Here is a 14,084-nt window from a genome sequence, read left to right as displayed (position 1 = left end):
TGAGTGCAGTGATTCAAAGTAGGATTGCAGAGAAGTTACCAGATCCTGAAAGTTTTGTGTTAGATTGCTCTATCACCACAGGAAGGTTTCCTCACTCTCTTTGTGATCTCGGCTCTAATATCAACTTGATGTCATATTCTGTTGTTGTAAGACTTGGGATGACAGATTTCAAGCCAACTAAGATCTCTCTTATCTTAGTTGATCGATCCAGAAGGATTCCTGAAGGTGTCTTAGAGGATATTCCAATCAAGATTAGAGGTTTCATGATTCCCACTCACTTTATGGTGTTGAAGTATGACAAAGAGCCTAATGATCCTCTCATCTTAGGACGCTCTTTCTTGGCTACAACTGGTACCATCATAGATGTGAAGAAGGGACACATAGCTCTGAATGTAGATGATTAGGTCATGGACTTTGAGATGGACAAGCTGAGAAGAGCTCCCACTATTGATGGTCAAACATTTTCTGTGGAAATTGCTTCTCATGATGATCTAATCATAGAACTTCATGGAGACATTACTGCTGGGTATGTCAAAGAGTTGGAGACTGTTGAGAAAGTGAGTAAGCAAGCTTTTAAGCTTGAAGATTTGAGTGGAGATCATCTAATCAGTACTAGAGACCATGATGAGGTTCTGATCTATGAAAAATTGCTGGTAGATGACGTTTTTGTAATGGAAACACGGATTTCGGAGGTTAGTTGCAGAATCGAGGAAGAAACACGAGTTGCAGGCTCAGCATCGATCGATACAGTTGTTGCATCGATCGACACACCTTCCAGAGACAGTTCAAACGTGTCCAAAACCGAAGATTCTCGCTTTGGATCCTTAGCTGCAAGTCCTAGACCAGTTATAAAGCTGAAATCTCACCATTCTACAGTCAAGAACCCACAGGTAAGGCCAAGGTATGCATCTTCTTCACCCAAACCTTCTCCTATCATCAATAAGACTTTCAAAGGTACAAAAACTGTTTTGCAGTTAACCAAGCCACGAGATTATCGTAGAGCGCTTGTTTCATATACTTATTTTTATTTTATTCTTTTTCCCTTTTATTTTGATTTATTTTTATTTTTATTTTTATTTTATTCGCCAAGCTCTTACTTGATAACACTGGGGACAGTGTTGTTTAAGTCTGGGGGAGGCAGTTACTAACAACGTTTTTTTTTCAAAAAAAAAATTGTTTTATTGAGTCAAAATTTTTGTTGGGAACTATGATTTTTCTTTTTTTAGTGTACTGCTTTGGTTGATTAATGCTGCAGATTGAATCCACAATCCGACTAATGAAAAATCCAAAGGTTGTCCAGTGTACCAAAGACATCTGAATTTCCAATAGAATCCATAAAAGCCTGAGGTAATTTTTGCNTTTTGCACTATTCTTTTTACCTCATCAAGGAGATTGATGTTCATAGAGCTTGACTTCTTGTTCATACCTGACAAGTAAGATTTCAGAAAAGAAAAAATTTTGGTACTCCTCTCCCTTATTTAAGTTTGAAAGATTTTNAAAAAAAAAAAAAAAAAATTCTGAGAGCTTTGTTTAAAAAAAAAAAGAGTGAATAAAAGATGAAATAATTTTGATCAGTTTAGAGAGGTAGGTAAATTACCTATGGCCTCATTATTCTACTCTTGAGTCAAATGATCACACAAAGCTTGGAAGCGAGGGGTAGGTAAATTACCGATGACCCCATTATTCGCGTACACCTTTGATTTTTTTTTTTAAAAATAGATACTAAGAAAAAAAAAACAAACAAAGCTCAAACGAAGATTAAATAGAATAAGTCTGGGGGAGAGAAAGAGTATCACTGGTGTTAAAGATTTGTCTTGCTTGTTATGGTATAGTACGGGAATGAGTCTAGAAGGTTCTTGACATTGATCAAATTGATGAGAGCCACCGATGAAGGCTTAATGGAGGAAGTAGTGGAATTTGGTTTGAATTTGGGATGCTATGAATATCAACGGAGAAGTACGTGGTGGTTCGATTTGGATTTATCTGCTAAGCATATGGATTATGGTTTGGATGATCATGACATTACTTTAAAAAGAAAATGAGTTCCTGCTTTTTCAAACCTCTTTCACAGGTCTAAGTTGATGTTTTGCTTGAGGGCAAGCAAAGGCTAAGTCTGTGGGAGTTGATATATCACGGTTTTTAGGTGTTTTTAGCCATGATATAAGTCTTATTTATAGAGTCTTTTTGGTATTTTTAGAGTCTTTTGAGTCTTTATAGGATTTAGCATGGATGAGAGCATAATGGAGCTAAATAGGAGGATTTGGAATACATTCAAGCATTGAAGCTGAAGCTGCAAAGTTGGGAGACGAATTCAGAGGATGCATCGACCGATGCAGCCACAGTGTCGATCAATGCATAGCCAAAGAAGAAATCGGAAGTTTTCCCACAAGTTTTGAAGATTTACAAAGCTGCCCCAAAATGTTCTATATTTGCATCATTAGTCTCTGAACGTGTTTTAGGAATATAAATAGGATTTTATTGTTATTGTTTAGACCTAAGCTTTATTTTTCCCTGCAACTTTTGAGAGAGAACCCTGAGAGATTTTTAGAGAGCTTTTGGAGAGAAGAATCAAGACTCTTTCAGAGAAGATTCAGAACTCCTTTTCTTCTTCCTTTAATCTCTTAATGCAATTTATTCAGAAAATGATTTGTGTCTCATTGATTATGTCTGAGTAGATCTGCTTGTTAGGTTTAGGATTTCTCATTAGGGATTTCATGGATTGTTAGATTGATTAATTGTTTGGATTCATTATCTTTCTTGTTCTTCACCATAGGTTGTTCTTAATGCTAGATCTTTGATTAGTCATCTGGATTTAGATCTTAGGATTATTGATTGATATGAGAATATAATCGATTTTCCTGACAAAAACCTTTGGTGAGCAAAATTACTTTTTGCAAAGAGATTTGAATTAGTGATTTTGTGAACTTATCTAAACAGAATTTTATTGCTAGTTTTTAACTTGAATTTTGCAAAGAGATTTGGATTTTTGGGTTTTAAAATTTAGATAATATTTGCAGTGAGAATTGATTTATTTTACAATTGTGTTTAGAGTTCAAGAACGGTGCTTAATTGTTGAATCCTACTTGCTAAATTAATTGATCTGATTTTCCATGATTTTCTGAGAATTTCCCTAGGTCTAGCGTTTCATCTTTCTGAATTTTACAACTCTTTATTTATGTTTCATCTTGTAATTTAATTACAATATTTTGGTTTAGCATAATTAAAAGATTAATAAATCTATTGTGTGAATTTAGAGTCTTTGTGGATTTGATCCTTAAGTACTACAATTGATCTCTTAATTTAAAAGAGTAATTTAAGGTTAAATTTGAATATATCAGGTAGAAGTAACAATATTCTTTTCTTAAACTTTTAAAAATAAAAAAGTAAGAACTAAGTAAAGATGATACGAATTAATCTATGTATTCTTGAGCGAAAGATCTTCCCATTTCCAAACACTAGGAACGACTGTGATGGAACTCTTTAATTCTTTTCCCACCTCGTACCACACTCAATCACCTCGTACATCCTAGTGAGATCATGGCGTCACTATTGATGACGTCGATATTCTACCTAAAGTAATCCCATTTCCATGTTATTATCACCTTGACCGCCTTAGTTGATTGATTAGCATTACATGTTAGTATAATATATTTTCTTTTGCTAATATATAATAAGATACCACATGTCTTTCACTCCTTATTATACGATTATATAAAATCGAAATTGTTGAATCATGGAAAACGGCAAAATTTTTTTTTGAAGAACTTACGATGTATAAGGTGCCATTCATCTCACGCGAAATCGAGAAATATAACCTTCCAAAGTACATATGATATAACTGTATATTTAACGAAACAAACGACATGACGACAAAAAAAAACAAACAAACGACACGCATAATTTAACTTAGCTGGGTACATATTTTATTTAAATATATATTAACATTTTTAAGTACATTTGGTGTTTATCCTTAAAATTATACTTATTTAAAAAAAATTATAAATTTAATCTATAAAACATTTCTAAAAATAACAATTACTTGATTTTGTTTTCTAAATATTTTATATTTTATTTTAACTAAAAAAACAGTAATCAATATTACATGGAAATAGAAATTATGATATATTAACAACATCTTCTATTGTTTTTAAAATATTCTATCTCTGAATCATTTGCAAACAAAGAAAACAACAATTTTATTTTATCTTGTTTTCCAAAATCCGTGAGTTTTGATTTTTAACGTAAGAAAAACTTAGATTCTCATTTATTTAGATATTATAATCAATATATAAACATAATGAATTTTTAAAATCTGTAAAATTAAAAAGTTTAAAATATTATATAATGTGGTCATATAGTAAATAGGTTATAAAGAAGACATGTTGGAATTCATAAAATATTATTAAACTATGCTAATATGGGTTTTCTTATTTTATTATTTGTTAACACTATTAATATTAGAATATTTAACATATAAATCAAATTGATTTAATTACGATTGTATAAAAATATTAAATCATTAGAAAAATGTGACTTAATCACAGTGTATAAATTACTTATTATGTATTTAAATTCTTTATTTTTTTATTCTAATAATTAAAAATCTAAATAGAATTTTAAACACTAAACAAAGTAAACTAAATATAATAAACAAATAGTTATGCAGTGTACTGTGAGTTAAAAATTAATAAAAAAGTTTAGCTATATAAATAGTCGAAAATTTTAATTATTTATTTATTTATAAAATATCTGATATTTAACAGATAAATACAACATAAAATATAAAAAATTATATAATTGCAATGTAATACGGGTGAAAATCTAGTTAGTTGTATTATTGGGGTTGATATCACATAATTAATGAAATTCTTGGATTTGGTACTGGTAGAGCCGTGGAGGGTAGACTTTCAAATACATATAACAACAACACTAGGTGAATTTATAATTGTAAAAATAGGTGGACAAAATTATTTAGATGATAACGTGATTTTTTCATGATAAGAAATTTTATACCTTTATGTTAATATTTTAGTTTTAACGTGACTTGCGTGCTAGCTGTCTTGTTGATAAACTATAGAAGTCTTAACATAATGGTCTTTTAATAATCATTTTATTTTTCTTTAAATATGAACTAAAGCGTTTCATATTTCCTCGTCAGCAAAAGAAAGACAAAAAGAACTATAGAGAGCCACATCCAAAAAAAAAAGAAAAAAACAGTAGAGAGCCATGAATCCTCCCAACCAAGCCACTGGAGGTAGCATGACTATCTCAGTGGCAGAAAAAGATACCTCTTGTTGCATCATACAAATTGAGAAATCTGTGAAACATCTTAAGGAATCAGCGGGTGGTCAATCTTGTTGCATCTTCAGAATCCCTCACACTCTCGTTGAGGCCAATGAAACAGCTTACAAACCGAAGATTTTGTCTATAGGCCCATATCACAATTTGGATGGTAAAGCTGGTGGAAATCATCTTCAGATGATCCAGGAGCACAAACAACGATATCTTAATATATTTTTATCCAAGACAAAACAAAAAGAAGTGTATTTGACCCACTTGCGCGAAGTGGTCCTGGGGCTAGAAGAGAGGATCAGAGGTTCCTACTCTGAGGAACTGAATTTTAGTTCAGAAGAGTTGGTCGATATGATGGTTCTTGACGGTTGTTTCATTCTCACGTTGTTCCTGGTGATTTCAAACAAGAGTTGGCGTGAGGATTATCCTGATGACCCGATTTTCATGTTCCGGTGGATTCTACCAACTCTTCGAAGTGATCTCCTCCTCCTTGAAAACCAGGTCCCCCTATTCCTTCTTCAAGCTCTCTTTTCGACATCAAACTTGTTTCCTTCCACTTCCACTACTAGCTTAAACACTATCATCTTTAGATTCTTTGGTTATCGAATAATAAGGTCAAACCAGTTTTGGAGGGACAGAAAGGATCTTGATGCAAAGCATCTCCTAGATCTCATTCGTCAAACTTTCATACCCAAGAAATCTCAAGAACCGAAACAAAGCTGGACCAATATATTTAACGTGTTTACATTCCTCAATAGAATAAGTCCTTCCAAAAGTAAAGTTCAAAAAGAGACAAAACCAACAACAAGACCAACAGAAACACTACCACTACCACCACAACCTACAGAAACACCACCACCACCACCCCCACCAACACTAGCAAAACCACCACCAAAACTAAATCGACCAAAGCCTCGCCCTTTTCTCAAGCTGGTTGTCTCAGCAAAAAAACTTCGACTCCGAGGAATAAAATTCATGCCAAAGGAGAGTGAGACACCGCTTGACATAACTCTCGACGAGAGTGGTGTACTTGAAATACCGCTACTAACATTTGATGACTTTTTCAGCTCTCTTTTAATCAACTGCGTCGCCTTTGAGCAGTTCAATTTATATTGCACAACCGAAATGACAAGCTTTGTTACTTTCATGGGCTGCCTCATAAACACTGCTGAAGATGCAACGTTCTTAAGCGAGAAAGGGATCATAGAAAACTATTTTGGAACGGGAGAAGAAGTATCTTTGTTCTTCAAGAACACAGGCAAAGACATTGCGTTTTCCATATCAAGTAGTTACTTGTCAGATGTGTTCGAGGGAATCAACGACTATACTGCACGAGGCTACCATGTACATTGGGCAGGAATCAAGTACACATATTTCAAAAGTCCGTGGACATTTCTATCATCTCTTGCTGCTTTGGTACTTCTTCTGCTTACCATTTTCCAAGCTTTCTTTGCAGCCTACCCGTATTTTCATCCTCGATAGTGATTACACCTATCACCTATGGCTCTGGCTCTCACCAAACGTTGCACCTTTGGCTTCGTCTTCTACGTGAAGCGTTCATCTTACCTTTGTTTACATATTTCTTATCGCTGTTTTCTGTTACGTGAAGCGTTCATTTGTATTCGACTTCAGTACGTTTTCAATTTCATGTCTTTGTATTTTGTTGAAAAGAAATCAGGAAAAATAAAACGATTTTTCCGGAAATAAACTATAATAGGAAAAATACACGTTTTCAATTTCTTATTGGAATGAGAAGAGTCTTTTGCAAACTTATAATGACTTTATAAAACTCTTAATCCAATAACACTAGATTTATGAAGATTATAGATAACTTTTTACAAATCCACAACTAATAACACCAAATTTTAAAATAATTTTAAAAAGTCTTAATTGAATAACAACATATTTTACATAACTTTTAAAATCATTAAAATTCTATTTAACTCTCAAACCAATGACCCCCTATATATATGTTATTCTCTATATGTATAAACCAATTGGTTTAATGATTAATCAAAATAATTTAAAATTCAATATTTATTAATGTACATCAAAACTCCATTATTATTATTTTTATCTAACTTAACAGTTTTGGAATAACTCTAATAATGTAGAAATTTTAGTCAAATTTAAATATAAAATTCTAATGAAAAACAACAATTTGTCCAACAGCTTTGAATGAATTATATAGTGAGTTTTTTTATCCAACAATTTTAAATGGTAATAGTAATGATTTCTATGTAGGTTGCATACGACGTCATTTGGATGTTGTGTTAGCATTACTATAAAGTTTTAAAATTAAAAGATGATGTTGAATAAAAGTTTTTTTATGATTCCATCTTTCGGTTATACCTCTTCATAATTATTTTTAATTTACATTACTAAAATATTTTTTTTGGGGCATTAATCAAAGATAAATAAAAACACTTACTAAACAAAACAAATATTTATTAAGTATTTAACATTTTTCATTTAAATGTGTTACATTTTTAATGAATCCAAACCAACATTTTCTCAAGTATATATAGAATTGATGAAATTATTATAATTATTGTTTCAAAAAATTTTTGCAAAAAAGAAATAGTTTTCTAAAAAAAATCTTAGTGTCGTATCTCTTTATCGTAGCTATTAATGATGTATATTATTTTATTAACAAAAAATTTCGTCTTCTAATACTTTCTCATGTGCTTTCAGTTATTACTTATATATTTATTAAGCTTATTTACTTTTATTTCTGTACAAAGTTTCGTTTTCATTTATACATATTAATTTTTCAATATATTCAGTTTTAATAACTAAATATGATAGTATTTCAAAATTTACTTGTTTTTTTAAAAGATCGAACAAAAATTAAAATCATTAATTTAACGCAAAAAGTCTTTTTTAAATTATAACTTTATAACTTTTTAAAATATATTTGGACTCTCGCATATCTTTACTAATCTCTAGAAAAGTTTTACAATATAATATAAAATAATGATATATTTACATAATAATTGATACATACATGTAATAAAATATTACTATTAACTTTTTTTTTTTGTGAAATAACTTTTTAATACTAAGATAGCTCATAAACCTAGTACTTTTTTTTAATAAAAGACAGCTCAATTTGCGCCACTACATCAGGTCTTTTTTTATTAGTTTAGTTGTTGTGTTATCATCTAGGTATCAACATGCAACTTGTGTGTTGTTACTTGTGACAGAACTCTGTTGCAGCTTAGAAACCGTTAAATGTTCTTTCAAATTGGCTCAAATCTAGCTAACTAATAGGCATGTGATCATATAAATAAGTTGAAATTCTTTGTGTTGTAACTAAACTAGCTAGTGTTTACTACATCATTGTTATATTATTAGACACGAGATAGTTAGTTACAACACTATTGATTAGCACATGAGTTGTATTGTATTGTTTAGACACTAGATATATATAGTTAGGTACTAATACGATAAGTTATGATCACTATGTGATCTGCATTTCTGTATATAATTTTTTTTATGTTAGTTGGATTAGGCCTCGGCATTCGGGTGGGCGTTCGGGTTCGGGTTCGGTAGTTTGGGTTTTCGGGTGTTCGGGTTTATAGATATGAAAACCGATCAGGTATTCTCTATTATCGGGTCGAGTTCGAATCGGTTAGTGTCGGGTTCGGTTAAATTCGGGTTGCACCCGAAACCAAAATAAGAACGGATAACCGATCATGTTCGGTTATTTTAAACCGAATTGGCATAGAAAGCCCGAACTGCAGTCAAAACCCGATGTACCTGTAAACATTTGCACTCTCAATACACACAATTACAAAATACAAACACAAAAACATTGAGAAGAAATAGTAAAAGAGATAGAAATCTAAATCCAATATACTTAAAAGGAGTTCCATGACATTAATCCAATAACCTTAGAAAGAGTTGTAGAGTAGAATGACATAAAATTAAAGAGAAGAAAGACTTAAAACTAAAGAGTGAAACCGATTGAACAAAAGGTCCAAAACCAAAGAGTATGATAAAGATTAAAAGAGAAGAGAGAATGTGACAAAGATATTGAAACTAAAACATCTCGAAGACTTTTGAAGAGAAAACTGGACCTGAGAAATGTAATGTGAATTACATGAATATTCAAAAGCAAGAAACAAAAAATGTGACAAGTGAAATCAGAAAACATAAACGCAAAAATCACCTTGTATTTAAGCCGCCTACTATCTCAAATCAGATTGTGTTCTTGAATTGGTTTTCAAAGTCAAACTCTGAAAAAGATTAATACAAAACTGATTAATTACTTTGTAATCAACAAATAAGAAACTAAATCAAATCAGTAAGTGTACCTTTTTCAAGCTCATCTTCAAATTCAACTTATGCAAGTATTTGTGCATTTGTGAGCACCTTTGATACACATTTGATGTCTTGTTTCATCCATTGCTCTGTACACATCAAAACTTCAACCATATAATGAGTTAGACAACTTCTATATGGGTCTATTATTCTCCCACTAGTGCTAAATGCACTTTCAGAAGCAGCACTCGACACTTGCATAGCAAACAGATCACGAGCCATCTGTGATAGAATTGGATACTTGTCACTGTTTACTTTCCACCAAGAGAGTATATCATACTCAATACCCATCATGACTTTAGGATTCTCAACCTTTTCTCAAAGATATGTCTCCAGCTCATCTGTGTCCCTAACTCCAATCTTTTTAACCAATGTATTGTACCTATGCTCCATTGAATTGTACCCACAAAACTCATCCTCTTGAGTAGATTCAGATCGTTCCATAGGCTGCTCTTGAGTAGCTTGAGATGCATTTTGATTTGGCATTTCATCATCGGGTTGGACAGTCTTGTTTCTCTCACTATAATCCTTATACATATCCCGCATAATGCTAATAACTGATTCGTACAACACCTTAGCTGTTTTACTACCTTCCCCATACAGATCCTCAAAACACATATTGGCAAACTGCATCTTTTTTCTCGGGTCAAAAACACTAACAATTACCAACATCTTGTTAATGTTTTTCAAGCCATCCCAATATTTTTCGAATTTCATAAACATTTCCTCAGTTTTTAGCTTAAGATCAGCATCTAAACTATTACAGAGCAGCTGAAGCTTTCCTGCTATATTAACTATCTCACCGTAACACTTGTGTGCATTCAGAGTAGTAGAAGCTGAAACTACCAATGTGGATTGATAGAAAATATTAAGAAACTTCACTAACCTCTCAACCTGACGCCAATGATCTGCTGTAGGTGTTCCAATCCTTTTCTTACCATTATCAACCTCTAAGAAATGGTCATTATACAACTTATCAACATCAAAAAGGTTGAGAGGTTGAATACCATCCTATCAAATGCTCCCTTGAATTTAACAGCCCTTGTCAACATCAAAAAGGTTGAATTCCATCTAGTTTTCACATCTAGAGGCACACTACCCCTTGTCATCCTACCAGTATCAACCCTAAGTTCAAATGCCTTTTGTCTAGTAGTCCCTGACCTTACATACGAAATGTCATTACGAACTGCAGTCACACTTTCGGCATAATCAGACATCCCATCCTTCACTATCAAGTTAATGATGTGACCAGCGCATCTAACATGCATAAAATCTCCATTCATCACCAACGATTCATCTGATACCAAGGAGAAACTAGACTGAAAACTATCCAGTGCATTACTATTAGCAGATGCATTATCCACAATAACACAAAATACTCTTTCGATTCTCCAATCAGCAAGGCAAGCAAGAAGTGTGTTGGATATGGTTTTACCTTTGTGGTCGGTTACATATTTGAAGCCAATAATTAGCTTCTTCAACCGCCAAAATTTATCAACATAATGTGCTGTAATCACCATATAACTAGCACCTGCATATTTATAATAAAGATAATGATTAGATTAAATAACAAGATAATAAGCTAATTAACAGATTAAAGTGAAGAACATCACCCGTAATTGGACAAACCCAAATGTCAGTTGTGAGTGACACTCTTTCCTTGTTAGTCATAAACCATTGTCTAAAAGCAGCTTTCCTCTCAACATACATCTTCACAATGCCTCTTGATGCTGTTGTTCTTGAATGAGGCTTGTACAAGTTGACCTTAAAAAAACACTATTAGTAAATTTGTTTAAGAAAAAACAAAACCAAAAAGATAATAATAAGAAGTTAAGAACTAACCTTTTTGCAAAAGTGTCTAAATGTCATACTCTCTACAAACGCTAGTGGTAACTCCCCTATCACAAGCATTTCATTTATTGCTTCTCTGAAAACATGCTCAAGCACTTTTGCATTTTGAAGAGTTCCATCTTTACTAATCACTTTCTGATTCTGAGTTTGATCTTGACCCTCTTCCCATGCCTTGTCTTCTTTACATATCCTAAGATGATTCTTCAAGGTTGTGGTCCCTGACTTCGTTGGACATGCTAAGCCCTTCTTATAGTAGTTGCAAACACATCTGTTACGGTTATTCGACAGCCTTGTGAAATGAGCCCACACACCAGACCTTATGGGGAGTATCCTCGGGCTCTTAGCATTATTTTGCTCAGTATCAGCTTCTTTAGCTGTTGTATCACCATCAGCATCTCCACTCACAGGTCTTTGTTTCCTTTTGCCTCTGCGATTTGAATCCGGTGTCAGAAATTCTTCTTCTTCTAAGTCATCATTCTCATGTTCATCTCTGTCTCGGTTATCATGGGTTGGAGATGATGAATCCATCTGCAAAGAATAAAACACCGGTTAAGTACTAATGTAAATCGTGGGTCTCAACCATTCAACCCAACAATCATGAAAACGATTGAATATCAAGTACTAATGAAAACGATTAAGTACTAATGAAAACGATTACTTGTTTAAATCACTTAAACATGAGAATATCAACCACCCAACAATCATGATTCATCACCTAATCCAAAATCATTTTCAGTTTCAGATGCAAACGAGTATGAATATCAAGTAATCAACCCAACAATCATAATTCATATTTCATCAACTAAAAAAAAAGCAAACAACTAACGATTGAACAAGATGAAACAGAGTACCTGAGATTGCCTCTGAGAATTCTCAAACGGCAGAGAAGATGAATTTTGGGGATTTAGGGTTTCCATCTTGAAGAATTGGGTTTTATATCGATAAGTTGGTTATCGAATCTCACAAAATCAGCGTTGAATTCAGGAAAGGAAGTTGGAATGAATTGGCAAAGGAAACAAAGAAAGGGAATTAGAGATTTAGGGTTAGAGAATCATAATTAGAATTAGATAGGTATATATATGATCGGGTGCATTCGGGTTCATATCGAATATCGGGTATGGATATCCGATGTAGTATTAAGATGAAACCGATTGGTTATTAGCACAAACCCGTATCGAACTCTCTACGTTGGATCGGGTTCGGATTCGGTTATCGAGTATGGGTAATATATCCAGGCCTAAGTTGGATTAAATTATGGCACTTTAAAACATACTAACTGTAAACGTGAGAATAGCTTTTACATAAATATACAAACGCAGAAATTGCCGTTGGAAACAATTGCACGTTGTTTGGGGTACCACAACTTTATCCAAAAAACTTGTATTGACTATCCGTATTAGTATAATTTTATCAGTTAGTAGTATGTAATTGTCATTAATTGACATGCAGCTCTTCTCCACCTTCTTTATCTATCATAATACTGTATAACTAGATTAGGATCTGTGCCAGAACACGGGTTGAAACTTTTTTTATTTATATTATAATTTTAGAATAAAATATAATTTAAATGATTATTTTTAAAAGTGTTTTAGATAAAACATTATGCAATAAAATCATATGCTAAATATGATGGCTTGAAAAAAATAACTATTTTGTAAGTTTTATATTGTTAATTTTGTAATTTTATTTATGAGAAATGGTTATGTTTGTTGTTTGTTTTTATTTTAATTTTTGAACATGTTTGGTGAAAGTTTTTTAATATGATCCGTGCTTAGGTAAAATTTTATTTTCAACTGACAATAAAATCTCGGAAATCACGATTAAATGTGATAAATTGCCAAGATTTTATTCTTTTTATGCCTAATAGTATATTTTTATGCCTAAAATTAAAGATTTTATTTTGTAACAATACATGGAATACTAAAACTTTTATTTTGTAAATTGTATAAATCATTGGAATATTCTCTGTAAGAGGATTCTTTGGGATATACCAACTAATCTATAACTTTTTTAGTAACCAACTTATATTTAATCTATAACCTATTTTGTAACCAACTTATAAAAATTATATAGTCTACAAAAAAAGCTGTGTAAAAGCTGTGTATTTTCGTTTTATTATATTGGGATGCTTTTATTTGTAATTTAATTAAGAGATAAGGCCCGTCTCAATAAGATAACAGACTTTCTCAAAAAATAAAAAATAATAATAAGATAACAGTGATAGAGTACATGTTATAAGTAGTGATATTTAATTAAGACCGTGGATTCATTGACCCAGTTTCATATAACTCATTAAAGTTGACTTAGATCCAACTCTATCTATATAAAGAGTATACCATGGGATATAGCCGGATCATCAAATAGAACAAGCAAAAAAAGTAAACAAAAAAAAAAATAGATGTTGGGCTTGGTGTTAGGAACCATTTTTGTCGGAACAGTTCCCATGATCATTTACAGACGCCGTGCAAACGAGCCCATACAGAAACATAAACGAGGTTAGTACCATGCACGACTGTCTTATAATCCGTATAAGACAAGATATATATATATATGGAAAAGTTCTTGCAATCTTTTCTAGTGTTCTTTTGGTGTAATATGGAAGAATACATATTTTA

The 14,084-nt window shown here is 32.2% G+C and overlaps 2 protein-coding genes across 2 annotated transcripts in view; both read left to right on the top strand.

Moving 5' to 3' along the window:
• On the top strand, positions 5,174 to 6,966 carry LOC104706553 (UPF0481 protein At3g47200-like). Its single transcript, XM_010422750.1, has one exon. The coding sequence runs from the start codon at positions 5,227 to 5,229 to the stop codon at positions 6,772 to 6,774; it is 1,548 nt and encodes a 515-aa protein (XP_010421052.1). The 5' UTR covers positions 5,174 to 5,226; the 3' UTR covers positions 6,775 to 6,966.
• The window catches only part of LOC104706552, a 1,482-nt gene continuing 1,135 nt past the window's right edge, over positions 13,738 to 14,084 (top strand). Inside the window, exon 1 of the mRNA XM_010422749.2 lies at positions 13,738 to 13,964. Coding sequence (XP_010421051.1) covers positions 13,868 to 13,964 — 97 coding nt within the window. The 5' untranslated portion in view covers positions 13,738 to 13,867. The remainder of the gene's footprint in view (positions 13,965 to 14,084) is intronic.

Source organism: Camelina sativa, chromosome 8 (genome assembly GCF_000633955.1).
Source record: "Camelina sativa cultivar DH55 chromosome 8, Cs, whole genome shotgun sequence".
Lineage (NCBI taxonomy): Eukaryota > Viridiplantae > Streptophyta > Magnoliopsida > Brassicales > Brassicaceae > Camelina > Camelina sativa.
This window is presented reverse-complemented; position numbering and strand designations above follow the sequence as displayed.

Excerpts from the sequence above, each read along its gene's own strand:
- LOC104706553 (XM_010422750.1), top strand. The coding sequence starts at position 5,227 with ATGAATCCTCCCAACCAAGCCACTGGAGGTAGCATGACTATCTCAGTG.